General features: G+C 34.5%; 1 protein-coding gene across 1 annotated transcript in view; it reads right to left on the bottom strand.

Moving 5' to 3' along the window:
• Positions 1–605: 605 nt before the first annotated feature.
• LOC136034584 (ATP-dependent helicase brm-like) overlaps positions 606–18372 on the bottom strand; it is an 18569-nt gene continuing 802 nt past the window's right edge. Inside the window, exons 2-5 of the mRNA XM_065715840.1 lie at positions 15085–15357; positions 11382–11619; positions 6298–6449; positions 606–4977 (exon numbers count right to left, since the gene is read on the bottom strand). Of these exons, the coding sequence (XP_065571912.1) occupies positions 4830–4977; positions 6298–6449; positions 11382–11619; positions 15085–15357 (811 nt within the window). The 3' untranslated portion in view covers positions 606–4829. The remainder of the gene's footprint in view (positions 4978–6297; positions 6450–11381; positions 11620–15084; positions 15358–18372) is intronic.

Raw genomic sequence — 18372 nt, 5'->3', positions numbered from 1 at the left:
GTGGGACATAATTGGGACATAATGGGACATAAAGATGTAACATAATTTCATCTTTTGAGTCCTTAAGTACCAAGCTAAAAGAAAATGTTTTTTTTCTCCATAATTTAATTTGTCTCCTCGGCTAGTAAGTGCAATTTTGTCCCTTTATTTTTATACCCTGATCATAGTTATTTTTGCTGTGTATCAGTAATAGGTTTGAGTTTTATACCCTGACCATAGTTATTTTAGCCGTGTACCAGTAATGCGTATGCTTTTGAAGCCTAGGTTAGGATTCGGTTGTCACTAATCTATTTCCCTTCGCTCTCAATTCCATGTTTCATGAATATGGCAAACAGAACCGAAATTTCTGGATCTACGATTGTAGTTAAAACCTGAGCTCCTTTCTGCCAGCGTCAATCGAACTTTTTGGTAAGCTCAAATCGCTATAGCCTATACAAAGTACCAATGATCTTATTAGCGACTGCTAAATCACCTCACCCATGATTTGAGTATAGTTTTCGCTTCGATTAATTAAATTCTAAAGAAAAAAAAAACATCATCTGTGTCATCGGATTGAATTTTTCCCTATCAAATAAGATGGAGGAAAAAGCTGCTAAACCATAGAATATTTGACAAATTTTAATTGACAAAGTGACAAAATTTATGTATATTACAACATGACAAAACTATACTAAGAATATAATTTTTCTTATATACAACACAGAGATTAGAACTGTTTGACATAGAGAAGAGTGTCGCCCAAACAACAAAAAAGAAAAAAAAGAAACAAATCTAATATTTAGTAATTACTTTGTCCAACTTTGGGCCGAAGCAGTCACTTCCAACTCGTTTCTTTTTTCCAGTAGTTAGTTTTTTTGTTTCAAAATATCTTCAAATAGGGAACATACTTATCTTAAAAGTATCCTAAACTTAAACTGTGTACTTTGCATATACCGCACATGCGTTAAGGCACAAAGTGTGCCATGGTGGGGCAATATTTTCTGGATAAATTTGTTATTGCAAATAATAGTTTTAGATAACTGTTAGGATGATTGATATAACCCTTAAGAAAGAACGATTTCTTTACAAATTAACGATATATATAAAAAGGCGGTTACAAGTAAGTGAGTATGCTTCAGTGAGCCTATTTAGGGACTCTAAAGCGAGCTCTAAGTTTCAATTTTAACAGATTCAGGATGTCAAAATGAACGCAAAAAATCTTAGATGACTTTTTATTGCTTTGTTGTTCTTCACTCTGCGTTTTTATACTTGAAAAGCTAAAAATATTTCGCAATTAAACTCCACAAGAAAGGGAAGATTGACATTAAAATCTAAAACGTACATATACATTACTCTAAATGTATATAGGGTTATTCTCACCTCCCCCTAACTTTTATTTAAGTGGTCTAACGTAACTAACGAAAAACTCTTTAAGCTAAAGTTTAGCTTGGTATTTCTGTGTCAAAAGCAGACTATATTTGAAACCTTAGATGACGTGGGAAATTTCTCGAAACGGCCCCGATTGGCCTTCAAATGTTTGTAGCATAGTTTTCAAGACCGTTCAAAGGGGAGAAGGACCGGGACAAGGTGTCCCCGATGCCGTGGCTGGGGACACCCTATGAACAACTGGAATTTCTGGGACTTTTAAAAATGGTTGAGTCGGAAGGGGGGGGGGGGAGGGGGTGTGCCACAACTAATTTTGTCCGGGGCACCACCAGCCCTAGGAACAGTCCTGAAAGTTTTAACTTTGTTTTATTATTCTTCAGGCTAATGGATCACTCCAAGGACTTGATAAATCCGTTCAGACCACAACTTTTGATTAGACAAAGAATGATGATTTATCAGAAAGTGATTGAACCGAATCAGCTAACCATTATGACGAGGTGTATTTGTAACACGAATCCGCAATTCAATAAAACATTTTGCCTGTAATCAGTACTAAATCCCATATATACCGAGGCCCGGATTTCTATACATTTTTCTCCTCAACAATTTGTGATCGCGGCAACACGTTTTTGGGGGTAGTAAAAACCAACCTATTTGAAATTTTTAAATGATCTTCTATTTTTATTCATATACTAAATTCTTTTATCCTGAGCAGAATACCTTCCCCTTAATAATAAAAAATCAAACTTTCGAGTGCCTGAACATACAGGTTTGAATTCTGAAACTTACCAACCTTTTTTCTTTTTAAATTAGATTCAGGGAGATCTCTACCAACCCTCTAAATGCCAAGAGAGGTTTTGACCAACAAGCAGCGTAAACTAATATCAAAATAGAGAATGGGTATATAAGAAAAACCCAAGGAATCTTGAAGTTTTAGATAATGTCAAATGGACAGACATTTCTTCTCTGAGCATGTTTCCTATATACAAGCATAGACTGTACTTCTGACACAAAGAAACTGAAAGGATTTAAGGGGGGAAATGTAGGGCAATGAATACTAAGTGAGCTTAAAAGTGAGATTCTTACAGAATACGGAAAATTTGGTGAAATGAAAACGACCAAGCGAAGTTACTAAGTGGAGTAGACTTGGCTGCTAATAGAAAAAAACGTGCTAAACGAAAAAAGTCCATGCATGTATAGGCTTTTTAATAAAGCAAATGAGTCCAATTTGATCAGTTGCATTGTGATTCTACAACAAACGGACTGATTGCTAAGGGCAAGTCCTCTCATTTTTTAGTAAGCAAATAATGTATGCTCAGTTGAGTAAATATTGACTAAAAATAGGACATGCCACGCAGATTCGCCAAAAATTTCAGTTTTGAATAGAACAGAATTGAACCGAATCTATGAGAAGCCAAAGCACATTAACGGAGCACCCAGGGCCGTTTATCCATCGGACGGGTTGAAATCCGACTCGTGAAACGAAATTTAGCTCTAGTTAAAACATGGATTACAGTTCATATTCGTCAAATTAACGAAATTTAGCTCCAGGCAAAAACAAGAATTACAGCTCATTTCCATCAAGTTAACGAAATTTAACTCCAGCCAAAATCAGGATTACAGTTGATTTCCACCAACTTAAAGAAATTTAGCTCCAGCCAAAATCAGAATTACAGCTCATTTCCATCAAGTTAATGAAATTTAACTCCAGCCAAAACCAGGATTAGTTCATTTCCATCAACACGAAAGCATTCAGATTAAAAAAAAAAAAAAATTCAAGACAAGATTGAGATAACTAAAGCTAGAATTATCCAGACTTATTTCTAGAATAACAATGTCATATCATCCTTATTAGTTTGAGCCAGATATAACTATCACGTCTGTGCATTTAATCTCTGACCAGGTTAAAAATAAACTAAGTCTAAACACTATTAGCAATAATTTAGAAATTTCCACAATACAATAGAAACTCAATCGTCTGACCCTTAGGAATCCAGATTCGGGATTATCCAGACTACAAACTCCAGTCACATTTTTAAGTCAAATCTATACATACACGGACAGGTCCGAACTGATATTATCCACCCACGACCCGAATATCTACTCGACAAATTTGTTGTTGCATTAATTTAGTTTCCAATTAAATACAATTTTGTCACTTCACTGTGACATGTCACTAGGTGATTTCAACCCCATATTTTTCTTTATTATTTTGCCATTATACATCATAAGATCAATGGGTCATTTCACATATGTTCTTATATATTGCGAAACGTACAAATGGTCTTCTGCTTTCAAGATAAATAAATATTAATGATTCATTAAAGAAAAGATTAAGACAGTCATAACTTAACTGATAATTATAGTGTAGGTAGATCAACAATTAACGATTTTAGGAAGAATTTCATTCTTGAACAATTTTCCAGTGACACTGCTTTTTGTTAAATTCCTTTGGTGATTTTCAGTAATTACCTAACATTACGAACTATGCTATGATATGTTTAAAACTGCCTTTTCAATAGATTCAATGATCCGGATACATATCAACAATATTTACTACGGATAATCGATGTTCTACTATCCATCAGATCTCCAGTTTCATTACAAAGCCTCATCAGAAATGCAATGTATATATATTTCCAACTAAATTAAAACTAGGAAAGCTTTAGCAGTGGCACAAAATAAAATAAGGAATACACTAATACAAAAATCAAAAGTTAATTTTTCATCGTTTTTAAACAATACTTAAAATGCAATATGAGCTATGCACAACACCTTCGAGATTAGGTCAAAGAGAAAAAATGGCATCAAATCACTTCACACACTTCACCAATCGTTTCAGTAGGTAAAAAAAATTCTTTGAGTTTAACTAAAACGTGTAGATGCAGATGATACATTTAACTCAAAACATAAAAAATGTAGGGAATATGTTATGAAATGGAAAGGCTAATAAGTCCAGGTCGTAAATCTGCATTGTATTAAACTTTTAAATTTCAACAAATCAGAGCACACATGGGATTGAACCTGTTCAGGATTTTATATATATATATATATATATATATATATATATTATATATATATATATATATATTCATTGCAATTTTATAATACGCAAATCAAATGACAGAAGAAAAGGGCTATACTTCCAACCTTAATCATCAAAAAGAATATGTTTCTCAATAACATTATTCAAAGTATTCGATGCATTTTTAATGCTTTCCAATTTTTTGTATTTTTTTCATAGTAACTTTCGAAGAAATGCTATTTACTAAGTCAAACGACATGATAATTGTTGAAAGCTTAGTAATGATGCCATCATTAGAATGTCTTCACACACGGATTTAAGCATTTATTCAAGTGTTTTAATTCAACGATTGATCAGAAACAAAGCCTGATCTTTCCTGAACGTTTAGCAATAGTATAATCAGCTTAAATAACTTCTCCTCTATGTCCTGACAGAGGATTTATATATCCCTTTTTCTTTTTCCAGCGATAGGAGATGAAGCACGAGATGAACTCAGAGATGGAATTTTTGAATTTTCCTCATCATCTTCTTCATCATCTTCATCGTACTTCTTACCTTTGGCACTTCGACGCTTAGTTGTTCTTGAACTGTAAAAGCAAATAGAACTACATTATAACACAAACACGTCCTTTCAGGTAATTTCACACTTCTGAGATAATTGCGGAGAAACTGTTTGTAAAGCTGTTTTCAAAGGGAGGACCCTCAGGATACAGTATGTTCAATCACTCTGCCCACCCTTTCTTTGAAAACAGCTTAGCAAGCGGTTAGGGCAATTATCCCAAAAGTGTGCAAATGCCAGACACGACCTTTAAACGTAACAGCAAATGAACTTCATCCAGCTTAAAATAAATGCCATTAATTATTTGATTTAGATACTTTGAATCTGTAAAACTTAAAGCTCAACGAAGTTAATTTCATGGGGGGGGGGAAGTTGTCAATAGTAGGCGACTAGAAATATAAGCTAATTTATTTTCTAATCTTCGCAAATACATTATCATAGCCAATTTTCACTTGAATTCCCGCTGTCAATGTGATACCAATTGTCTAACAGTAGCATATTAGATCAGATTAATGAAATGTTTTACATGGATGGTAACTGAGTGAAGGAGAGCAATGGGATTTAATGGAGTAGAGAAATAGGCAGCTTGATGCTTTGCTGAGTATTTCTAGGATAGTACTAAATGAAGCATTGCAATAACAAGCTTTAACTGCAAAGAAATGGCGGCTTAAAGAAAGCACCATTCTCCTCCAAATTTAGGAAAATCGTGCATTAGTGTGAACCCTACTGACAGCTTTTCCTCAATTGTTAGGAAACCACCACACACAACTCTGTCCACCACCTATGCTCTTCTATTGTTTATTTTTCATTAGAAAATTGTTTTTAAATTTCATGTTTTCTCTAGATTCTTTTTTGCCAATCCTTTGGGGCATAACTCCCATGGGTATAGTCTAATACAGACTTATTATTTATAGGCTGTGCAGATGAAGTATGAGAGTTTGCCAACACTTATTTTATTTTTAGTTATCCTTTAGGGTGCCACAAAAAATGCAAAAGAGTTGTTACACAGATGCTAACTGAGTGAAGGAGAGTAATAAGATTTAATGGAGACATCCATCCAGGGTGATTTTGAGATGACTTGTATAGGTTTAGCCTATTTAAAGTAGTCTGTCAGTTTTGATAAATCCTGTTTTTGTGGAGGGAGGGGAGGGAGAACCAGACGGCTTCCCTCCTCTATGTAAGTACCTGCTATGCAAAGACTGAAGGCCCAAACATTATCCGACTGCGACGATTGATTACAACGAAGGGGGCTTTTTCCCCTTCCAACGCTTCTTTTCCTCAACAGTTTGGGACTTCATTCTCACACATGAAATCATTTGAAGAACATTAAAAATAATTTTATAGTTACCCAGTAGGTGTTGATGTTGACTTTCTCCCTTTAAGACTGATCTTCATTCTTACTCCTGATTGGCTGTCCGAATCAACATCTTCTGCTTTTTCAGTTGGGTCATCATCTTCTTGGGGCGCAGTTGAGATTTTCTCTTTGACAGATGTAAATATCTAAAGAAAAAAAAATTAAATAAAAAAAAGCAAGATCTTTTGACGTGACAAAAGTTAATTCAAACGCCTATAGACAGGGAGTTAGAGGGAAATCCCCTTCAAGATTGGTTGAAATTACAGAAATTCTAGACAATGGTGGCTGGGCAAAATAAAGTTGCCTTTATATTTTTTTTTAACCGTTAAATTGGGCTGAAGATAAAAAATCATAAGGACAAAGAGGCGAAAAAGGCAGATGAGGTACACTTGTGTACATATTTTTTTTTCAAATCAGTCAATGTTCCATAAATTAACTTAGCTAAACTATCTTTTAAACCAGCGGTCGCCAACCCGTGGTCCATGGACCCCTGGTGGTCCATGAAAATGTTTATGTGGTCCACAAAAGGGATCATTATTAAGAAATATCTAATTTTTTTTTGTATTTCATCAACATAAAAAAAATTAAGGGAAATTATCATAGATAAAAAATTTAAAAAGCTTTGCTCCGACTAAAAAAGACTAAAACAAAATTGATATGGGGCTTTGTTTGCACATTTAACGATTTCTACCGCTATACATTCTTGAATCACAATACTTCTGACTGGATACATTTTCTTTTGCCTTTCTATTCCGTCGAAAGTTTCATTCTGTTTCAATTTTCCATACAATCTCCGGTATTAGTTTAGTTCTATGAGACCTGTACCTTCCTGGGCCCGGCATAAGCTCCGTGAGAGTAAACTAGTAGGTTTACTTATGTAAGCTATTGTTCTCAAAGATGAAAAATGTGAAATACGCAGCTACCAATTTGAAAATTAGTGAATTAATGGACTTTCCTGAAACTATTGAGTAAGAAAACGCAAGGATCCATAATGAGTGAGCAAAGGATAGTGAATATTTTGCATTTCTTTAGAAAAAGTAAAGATACAGTGATGAATATAGCAATAAGTCAGCTGATCAGTGAATTAGACTTACCAGAGAATCCACAATCCTCATCAGACAACATTGCAAACAATCTTCAATATTCAAAAAGAAGGTAAAAAACACAAAATATCAGGAAAATATTGTACAGACTACCTGAAATTTGGATTTATTCAAGAGCCTGGTAGTGAGCTAGACCTAAGACTTCCTTATGGTGTTTATCATGAAAATTTATCTAACCATACCGTGAAACTGTCAAAATTAAAATTCACTTGCAATCAAAACACCCTGATTTATTTGACAGACCCCTTGAATATTTTTCAAAGAGCACATGAAAGCATGAAAAAACAAATAGGGGCTTTCAAAAACATGGTTGCTAAAGGTACGTCCCTATTAATGGCTTCCAATTTGACAGCACTCCAAATTGCACACAATAAACAAACCATATACGATAGGTGAATACTAAACTTAGCCTTGCATATTACAAGCCTATATATCTGTTTTGGGAAAATAGGCCACCCTAAGACTAAAGTTAGTTCCTATGTCTGCTAACACTTTCAGAAGTAAAATTCAAGAAACTGCTGGAGATATTGAAAATCAAGTTATAACAATGGGAAAAAATCCACCACTATTCAATTCAAATTTATGAATCTATAGACGTCAGTAACACAGCAGTTGTCCTTTGTGTAGTAAGGATTGAGTTACAAGGAAAATTACAAAAGGAACTTTTTCCCCGCTGAACTTGCAGGGCAGAGTAACTAGCTACGAGATTTCTAAAGCCCTTGATAGTTATTTCCTGAAGCACGAAATCGAGTCGAAAAAATGAAATGGCATTTGTAGAGACAGTGCTAAAAACATGACCGGACATTGCTCAGGAGTTGCTGCAAGAGTAAAAAATATCTGTCACCAAGACATTTTGTTTACCTATTGCATTATACGCCGTGAGCAGCTTGTGGTAAAAAATGCCCCCACAAATAAACGAAATATTATCCAGTGCTATAAAACTGTGAATGAAATTAGACATAAGGCTCTGAATTCTCGGATGTTTGAAATGAGTTTACATTACACACAACTTCTTTTTCACGTTGAGGTAAGATGGCTATCGAGGGGCAAAATACTGAGCCGCCTTCTCGTCTTGCGTAAATAAATCGGATTATTTTTTCAGCAGCAAAATAATCAGAAATTTCAAGGACTCTTGTTCGATGATGACTGGGTAGCCAAGCTGGCATGCCTGGTAGATTTTTTCCGTTAAGTCCGCTAAACATATCTTTGCATAGACATCTTAAGGACGTGTTTACGATACAAGGAAAGATAGACGGTTCTCGAAAGAAAATCACTGTGGCAGATGCCATTGGTAGATGGAAATTTACAAATGTTTATAAGGATTGATGAATATATGAAAGAGAAGGATCTCAACCATCAAGGGGTATCCATGACTATTCAACAGTACTTACAGTCACTGACATGATATTTTCATTTTCGTTACACAAGGGAAGAAGATCCCAGACCTGGATAATAACTCCACTTGTATCTAAAATCGAAGAGGACAAAATAACCATAAAAGAAGCTCAAAGTCTCACTGATCTTTCTTGTCTCAAATTAAAATTCAAGTCCTCTTTATAAGGAGCTCATTTTTGTGTCTCTCTAAAAAAATAAATACCCTTTACTGAGTGAAGAAGCTATGAAAATTTTGATTCAATGTTCAAGTACAAATTTATGTGAAAGAATGTCCTTCTCTGACAGTAATTGAGGCTTGTTATCACTCTCGGTTTTTGATCAATGTAGCTCTTTGCCTTGCAGTAATATCATTGAAATTGAATTTTCATATCATGATGTCAAATATAAAAGAGCAACCATCACACTAAAAACGTTGTTTTTTCTTCTTGAAAAAAATTATTGCTATTTATATATATATATATATATATATATATATATATATATATATATATATATATATATATATATATATATATATATATATTATATATTTATATATATATATATATATATATATATATATATATATATATATATATATATATATATATATTATATATATATATATATATATATATATATATATATATATATATATATATATATATATATATATATATATGTATATATTGTATAATATAGTTAGTTTAACATAGTTAATAGTATATACTATTAACTATATTAAAACGTTTCTGATTATCATATGCATTTACAATACCTTTCTTTTCCAATTCCATGTTCGTGGTCCAGCAAATAAAAATTGATACATTTAATGGACCTTGACCGTCTAAAGGTTTTCGACCACCGTTTTAAACTAATACAACAAATCTTAAAACAAGAGTCTGACTAAATAAAAAAAAACCCACATTGAATCTAATCATCTTCTGAATAAAAGTTTACATGGTTTTTACATTTTATATTTAGAATAAGAAGTTCAATAAAAGTAGGATTTTCCTTCTTCTGAATTTTTCGTGTCCTGTTCGCTAACGACCCACTGTCAGGTGCTAGTGTTTTTTCACTTATTAAATCTCTTATTAAATTCCCATGCTCTCTGTTTTGGTCATCTTTGCAATAAGCCATTTCTAAATGGGCTTTATCTTACTAAAAACGACATACACACAAGATTGTCTTTCTTTACATTAATATGGTTATTATTTTTTAAAATGAAATCCCATTAATTTTAACCTTCTTATACTAATGAGCAAAGATGAAGTTTCATGGCCTTGTCAAAGGACGGAAGCGATTCTTAATCATCATGCTATGTCTCATCTGAAACTGGAGGATCTGAGGCCCCCCAACCCCATAGATTTTTTCTGACACCCTCATTCCGTTTTTTTTCTGTTTTTTGCTCTTTTTTTTAAACTGGTCAATTTGGTCAATTATTGGCGTCATTGTCATATTGCCCCCCTCCCCCGCCAAAGATTTTGTTCTAGGTCTGCCTTTGTAGGCTGAAAGATCGTCTGACAAGCAGATGCCCTAGTTCCTAAAGGATACCACAAGTACTGAAGAAAGGTTTTCCAGCTGTTTATATTATCTTAATCAAAATTATAATTTGATGTGCGTAACGGTAGTAAACAAGAATTAGTTCATCAGTCCTATTAACTTTGGATAGATGATTGATGCCGAAATGTATTTAAAAAGGACATATTCTATGTTTTCAGGCTCATAACCGTCAATGGGTAAGACTAAACTTAATGAAACTTGTGTGTTTGAAATCAACATAATAACTCGATTCTATACAACGTTTCTAAAGGGGGCGGATTTCCATCGTTCAGTGAAAGACGTCATATTCTACTGAAGAAAAGTAATAAATTAGCAATAAATAATCGTATTACAAGTCAAATAATAGATACAGTGCTGCCACTCAGACATTTTGTTTGTTCGAATAACAGGTTTTCAAACTGTTGAAAACCTGGGCATTTCTGGTTGTGCAGTAACACGATTTTTAGCAGAGGGTAGTTTTTTTCGTTTGGTGGGATATTTTTTCAGAGACCCTCCCCTCTCCCTTATACCATTTATTTGTAGCTAACTATTTGATCCATAAACATTTCTTACATATGAAGAGGCTAACACGACCCTCACTCCTCCACACTTTGTTCTTCAGCTCAAATTTTTAGAAGACGAAAAAACAATTTCCCGGTTAGTTTAGAACAAACTTTTCTCAAAGAAAAGGAGAACTGTCACTCTTCAGGACCCATACTGCATACTACGCAGGTATGCATATAAATATAACATTGTTATCTACCCTTCAAAGCTTTCCCCATTTTCCATGGGCAATTCAAAAACACGGAGCAAGGAGTGAAGGGGGCTTGTGCCCCCGTCAAGTATGATAGAAAGGGTATTCCATTCGAAAAGGCATATTCTTATTTACAGACAACAAGCAGTTCATAGTCGCAGCAAAAAAGAAAAATTGTTGACGGAGGCAATCAAACATTAGTCGAAACACATTCCTCTAATGGGGAGCGAATTCTATCTACCATCTTAATCTGAAGAGCCTCTAGAAAAAATTTATCCTCGCCCCCAAACAAAATATTCACTTGCCTTATAAAGCTCAACCGAGTCTGCATAGATTAGGGAATTTTCTTCATTGTACACTTGTGCATTTCGACAGAGAAGAGAGAAGTCCTTTTCAAGATCATCTATTGTTTCGTACCGGTCCAGTTCAATCCTTTTCAAGATTTTCTTGATGTCCAACGGCTTCTTTATAACATCATAGTAATCAGGCAATTCACGGCGAGTCGGAAGCTTTTGGAATGGTAAGCTTATTTGACGCCCTTCTCTAGAAGAAAAAGAATAGGAGAATATTGATTACCATTATTGTAGAATACATTAGTACATGTTTACTAAAATAGCTTTAAGATGACATGAGCACATTAGACTGACAATAAAATTAGGTATTCTAATAATTTTAATAGCGTTTTTTTCTTTCTTTTACAAAAAAAGATAGGAAAATACCAAATTCTCAAATTTAAATATATGTTTTTGCAACTGATTTGGCTAAGAAAAAATAATTCTAATTGGCTAAAAAAAATATTAGTCACAGTTAGGGCTTACCAAACAATTCATGCTATTGAACGGTAGGCAACGGGATAACTTTGTATGAAAAAAAAATCTAATACCATAGAATGTATAACAGTGTATTAACGACAGGTATTTGCTTCCATCTCCAAATATGAAAAAATATTAATCAGGCTTAACGGTAGTATCAAATACTAATGACGTAATTTTTTTATATATTAAGAGAAAAATGAGAGGAGGGGAGGGTTTCATGATTGAAACTACAGTATTAAATTCAAGTAGTATCAGAAATATCTGAATCAGAGTTTTTTAATACTTACCACCCGCCCTTTAAAACAAGAAAGTATTTTTCAGGAAAGCAGCCATAGATACGTGTCCTTCCTCCCACCAAGGGTAATCTTATCGAGCCAGTGGTCGTAAAATATCCCAAGAGGAGAAATTTGAGCGGAAATTAAGAGATCTAGTTCATTTTTAAGTAACAGAAGAAACAATGCCATAAAAATGTGCTAATTTTCATTTTATGCTGCGAAACTAGAACTTTGACTCAAATAGGGGCAAATATTATTGAGTAAAAATTCTGAAATGAAAAATCAGGTTGAATTTTTTTTTATATGGCCTCTGAGTTTCAGAGGCAACACTGTCGATGGGCGGCGCATTAGTGCCGAAGCATAGGGTCTACATAAAGTGAACCAATGAGGGGTTGTAAAAGTAATAATAAAGACGGATCAGCACTGTATAGTTTCACAAAAACTTTTAGGTTTTTTTCTTAGTGGGTCATTATGAGGTGCAATAGGTATATTGCTAGGTCCACATCTTCCATTTTTTCGCGAGAGGTCCTCTAGCCACTACGAATACATTTCTACAGCAGATTCAATATATAGATTCTGAAGGGATGATGGCTATCCTCTCATTAAAGAAATAACTTGAATGTGAATCGAATATAAGATATACATACAATAAGTACCTTTGTGGTAGACATTGCATTGGCTGTTGCTTTCCCCCCCCCCCCCCTTGAGCTTTAATAAGGTTAACCAAGGACCATTGTCCTTAGAGATACCCTTCGTCTACTATACTATCCAGTTGTACCGTAGACTACTTTTATTAACGAGAATATGTTTTGTTTTTTAAGTGGCTATATTGGATCAGAATGAGACTTAGATTAGTTATAAAGTTTAGATGGGTGCTTTGAAGCGTTTCGATATGGACTTTAATTTATATTCTATGTCTCTTTTCCCTTTGCTTATTAGTACTCCCTTATTTTCGACGCAGTACCTTCAATTAGGTTTTTTTCTCTCCAAGACCACACTGCCTTTTCATGAAGGACAAATAAACGTTAAAATGGGGATGAGTCCATTTATTAGACAGTGAAAACATTTACAAAAGTATAGATATTTCGACCACATATACAAAGGTCGTTATCAGCAGAAACACTAAAGTATTAAAACACTAAAGCTAACATATTCATACGCAACAAAATAACAACTTCCGGCTCATTCACTAGAATTACCTGAAAGAGTTAAAAACAAGAGCTAAGAGCTCATATGGCACTTGTGACGAGGCAAGAAGAGCTAAGAGCGAAGAGCTCATATGGTATGAGCTCTAACAAAATTCTAAGAACCAACAGATTGATTTTTTAAAAAATCAGAGGCTTAATGCCGGTCAGGATTTAAAATACGAGCTCTGAGTCACGATGTCCTTCTAAATATCAAAATTCATTAAGATCCGATCACCTACTCGTAAGTTATAAATACCTCATTTTTTCTAATTTTTCCTCTCCCTTCAGCCCCCCAGATAGTCGAATCTGGGAAAACGAATTTATTAAGTCAATTTGTGCAGCTCCTTGACACGCGTACAAATTTTAATTGTCTTAGCACGTCCAGAAGCACCAAATTCGTCAAATCACTGAAACCCTCCCCCCAACTCCCCCAAAGAGAGTGAATCCAGTACGGTTACGGCAATCACGTATCTACGACATTTGCTTGTACTATCCACCAAGCTTCATCCCGATTCCTCCACTCTAAGCGTTTCCCAAGATTTCCAATTTCCCCCTTCAACTCCCCCCAATGTCAACAGATCTGGTTGGGATTTGAAATAAGAGCTCTGAGACATGAATTCCTTCTAAATATTAAATTTCATTAAGAACCGGTAACCCGTTCTTAAGTTAAAAATACCTCAATTTTTCTAATTCTACCAAATTAATACCCCCCAGCTCCTAAAGACAGAACTGATCCGTTCCAATTATGTCAATCACGTATCTAGAATTTGTGTTTATTCTCCCCATCAAGTTTCATCCCGATCTCTCCACTATAAGCGTTTTCCAAGATTTCTGTTTCCCTCCTCCAACCCCCATGTCCCTGATCCAATCCGAGCCGAAAATGGAGCATCTGAGACATAAGATCCTTCTATATATCAAGTTTCATTAAGATCCGACCACCTATTCGTAATATAAAAATACCCCAATTTTCACGTTTTCTAAGAATTCCGGTTTCCCTCTCCAACTCCCCCCACTGTCACAGGATCTGGTCGGAATTTAAAATAAGAGCTTTAAAGCACAAGATCCTTCTAAATATCAAATTTAATTAAGATCTGGTCACCCGTTCGTAAGATACAAATACCTCATTTTTCCGAATTACCACCCCCCTCAACTCTACCAAAGAGATCGGATCCGGTCCGGTTATGTCAGTCACGTATCTTAGACTTGTTTTTATTCCTCCCATCCAGTTTCATCCTGATCTCTCCACTTTAAGTATTTTCTAAGATTCCCCCCCCCAACTGCCCCACAATGACGCTGGAGCCGGTTGAGATTTAAAATAAGAGATCCGAGTTACGAGGTCCTTCTAAAAATGAAGTTTCATGAAGACCCGATCACTCCTTCGTAAGTTAAAAATACGTCATTTTTTCTAATTTTTCATAATTAACCCCCCCTCCCAATAGATCGGATCCGTTCCAATTATGTCAATCACGTATCTAAGACTTCTGCTTATTTTTCCCACCAAGTTTCATCCCAATCCCTCCACTCTAAGCCTTTTCCATGATTTTAGGTACCCCCCCAAACTCCCCCCAATGTCACCAGATCCGGTCGGGATTTAAAATAAGAGCTTTGAGACACAATATCCTTCTAAATATAAAATTTCATTGAGATCCCCCCTCCATTGAAAGTGCCCCCCCCCATCAAGGTGGCGAGAAATCTCCTTTTTATTGCTATTCCCCAGAAAAATTAACTTACTCATCTGTAAAAGCCATAACCTTCTTCATAATTTTTTTCATTAGCTTTTTATTGGTCTCCAGCTCATCCTTTTCAATTTTTCCCCTCTTCTTTCTTGGCTCTTCGTCTTCACTATCATTTCGACGTTTCTTCCCTCTTCTACCCCGTTTTCCATCCTCTTGCTCATCTTCTTCTTCGTCTTCTTGAGCGGCAGCATTTTCATCAACAGCCCCAATTGCTAGGATGAAACAAAAATATGAAATCAATAGACATACACTTTTGAAGCTCAGGACACTGATTGAAAAACGGGAACGAATACCAGTGATAAAAGACAATAAAATTAACACAGAACAATATCTTAAAAAGTGGTAAGAGACCCAAGGAAACTAAATAGAAGGATGTAACCGATGTAGTTCAGTTTAACCTCTTTCCAACAGTCCCCGATTCATAGCATCTGATGACAGTAGTCCCCCCCCTTCCTCAACTGAACGATACTAATTTAAACGTCAGCCAATTTAGCCTTACGTGATAGCTAGCATCAGCCGATAGTTTCACCATTATTTTCCCTAGTATTTATTGCAATTTTTCGTAATTAAATTCCTCTGTGGTATGAGGCAAATAAACTGGTTGATTTTTAACCAAGTAATAATAATACACAAGTTAGAATAAAAAAACAGTATTCTGTTACGCCTTAAAGAGCCATGTAAGTTCTAATTTGTAACTGAGTGACCCCTAGCCAGTTTTCCGCAATTTTTTTTTATCCTAAATGTGTATTTGTTTATTAGTAATTAGTGCAGTTATTAGAACACAAGAAAGTTCGTACAACTATAGAAAACACAAGGAAAACAACTTAATAAGGGGCTATTTTGAGGGGAATGCTGGGATTTTCTGTATTTTCCTTCAGAACAGATACGTTTCTTTGTGTTTTATTATTATTTTTTTCAGAAGTGATTGTATTATCTAGTTGTCACTTTGAAAAAAGATTTATTTTCTACAGTTATTTAGTATAAAGGTTTCAAATATACTGGCTTTGGGATTTCAAAATTAAATTAAAAATATTTAATTAAGCATTTTTGTTTGATTTTCTTAGTCTTAATTTTAATGTTTTACTTTGAACAAACTACATTGATAATGCGTTAATTCTTATAAAAACTGAGCCTAAAGGCATTAAATATTTAGGTGTTGGGTAACCAAGTTCAAAAGTGTCGATAGTGTTAAATAATATCCGTCCAATGCTTCGGTATTGCTCAACAAAAACTGAATGATGGGAGTTTATATCTTAGTTTTTGTAAGTAGGCTATTGTTTTGTGTATTTTTTATAATTACTTACTTTTTTCATTTTATATACTTTTACTTTAATTGACATAAATTTTTCATTGCCTTTAGAAAAATGATTGTCTCTAGGTTTCATTAAATAAAGAAAAAACAAGTTTTTTCAAATAAAAGTAAGGACCAACATTAAAACTTAAAACGAACAGAAATTATTAAGTATATGAGGGGGTTACCCCCCTCATCAACACCTCACTCTTGACGTTACAGTTTTTTGGTACTTTACAAAAGTTACTTATTATTCTAATTAAATGACCCTTGTGTTTCAGGAGTAATTTTTTAAAGAATTGGGACAAATTTAAACTTTTGCGTAAAGAGCGAGGTGCTGAATCAATACAATCAGCCCTGAAAAAAAAAACAAAAGAAAAACAAAACGAAAAAACAAATAAACACACATCCGTGATTTTTCTTCTAGTAAAAATTCCAAAATTCCACATTTTTGCAGATACGAGATATGAGCTTCCTCTAAAGTAGGGTTCTTTGAGACGCTGAATCTGATGGTGTGAATTCTATGACTTCAAAGGGTCTTTCCCTCTTTTTTTCAAAAATCAGACGAACTTTTTCAGGCTCGTAGCTTTTGATGGGTAAGACTAAACTTATATGTTTGGAATCAGCATAATAAGCCAATTCTTTTGATACATCTATTGGTATCAAATTCAGTTTTTTAGAGTTTTGGTTACTGTTGAGCCGGATCGCTCCTTACTTACAGTTCGTTATCACGAACTGTTTGACTACCCATTAAAATCCAAACAGAAATCATTGAAATATTGATCGTTTTTTTCTGCATTGGTATTGTATTCACAAAACTCTACAGTTTCATGAACTGAAATTAAACATATAAGGTTTTTCAACTAAAGTAAGGAGCAAGTTTAAAACTAAAAAATATCAATTACTCTGTATATTACTCTGTATATAAGGGGGACTGCCCTCCTTCTCAACACCTGGCTCGTTAAACAAAAGTTTTTTAGAGCTTTGAATTTTTTTTGAATTGCACATTTTCTTTTAAAAATTGGAAAAAAGCCAAACTTCACAGTAGAAAGTAAGGAGCTAAGGAGAAGACAGCCCCTTTCATAAAAAGAACAATCTGTTCCAATCTATGTGGCACCCTTGCACATAAGGGTTAACCAGCAACTTCAATTCAGAAAAATTTCTCATTTCACATGTATGAAAACAACACTTTTGACTATTCAACACAGTCTCCATAAAATTCATAGACTTAAAATTCATAGAAAAACTCTTCAATTGTATAGAATTTTTCTTAAAAACACTTCAACCCCCTTATATGTGCTAGGGAATAAAAGTTGTTGAATGAAAGTTTCTTTTTGTGCCTGAAGGTACTACCACAGCGTTCGATCATTTGATATCACCCACTCCCGGTTCAACGAAAAGTTGTCCATTCACGATGTTTACAATAAAATAGCCTTGTTATATAAGAGAATTTTTATTCAAGTAAGCAACACCAAGAAAAAGGCAGAGCTAAATGCACCTTTTCAATTCCTCCGTCAAGATAAAATGGTTGGCGTCTTAGATAGCAAAACTAATGAATAAGCTGCAAATGAGTTGGTGCACTATTGTGACAAATGTTTTATTTTCAACATTTGAGAGAGTTATGTCATGGTTTAATGTCAATTCTTGGTCTTGAATGTTGGTAAACCACATTTTCTTATTTTTTCTCGAATTGGTGTAACTTTCCCTCAGCTTACACACCTTCAGGTGTCACAAGGCTCCTTGTGTAGACCAGAGAATCGGGTGGTCCGGTTTCTTGGTACCCTGCTTGATGAGAACCTTTCATTCAGAAACCATGTAGCCATGATTAGGGTTAAGGTCTCACAGAGTTTGGGTATCATTCGAAAACTTAGATATACATTTCCGGGATCTATTCTGAAACTTCTTTTTTTCTGTCTTGTCCAGTCATAAGTTTCTTATTGCCCCACTGTATGGATGTCTACTTTTCCGTCTACGCTGCGGTCACTTTCCGTC

This window comes from Artemia franciscana, chromosome 2 (assembly GCF_032884065.1).
Source record: "Artemia franciscana chromosome 2, ASM3288406v1, whole genome shotgun sequence".
Classification (NCBI taxonomy): domain Eukaryota; kingdom Metazoa; phylum Arthropoda; class Branchiopoda; order Anostraca; family Artemiidae; genus Artemia; species Artemia franciscana.
Note: the sequence above shows the minus strand (reverse complement) of the source record. Positions and strands in the feature narration are given on the sequence as shown.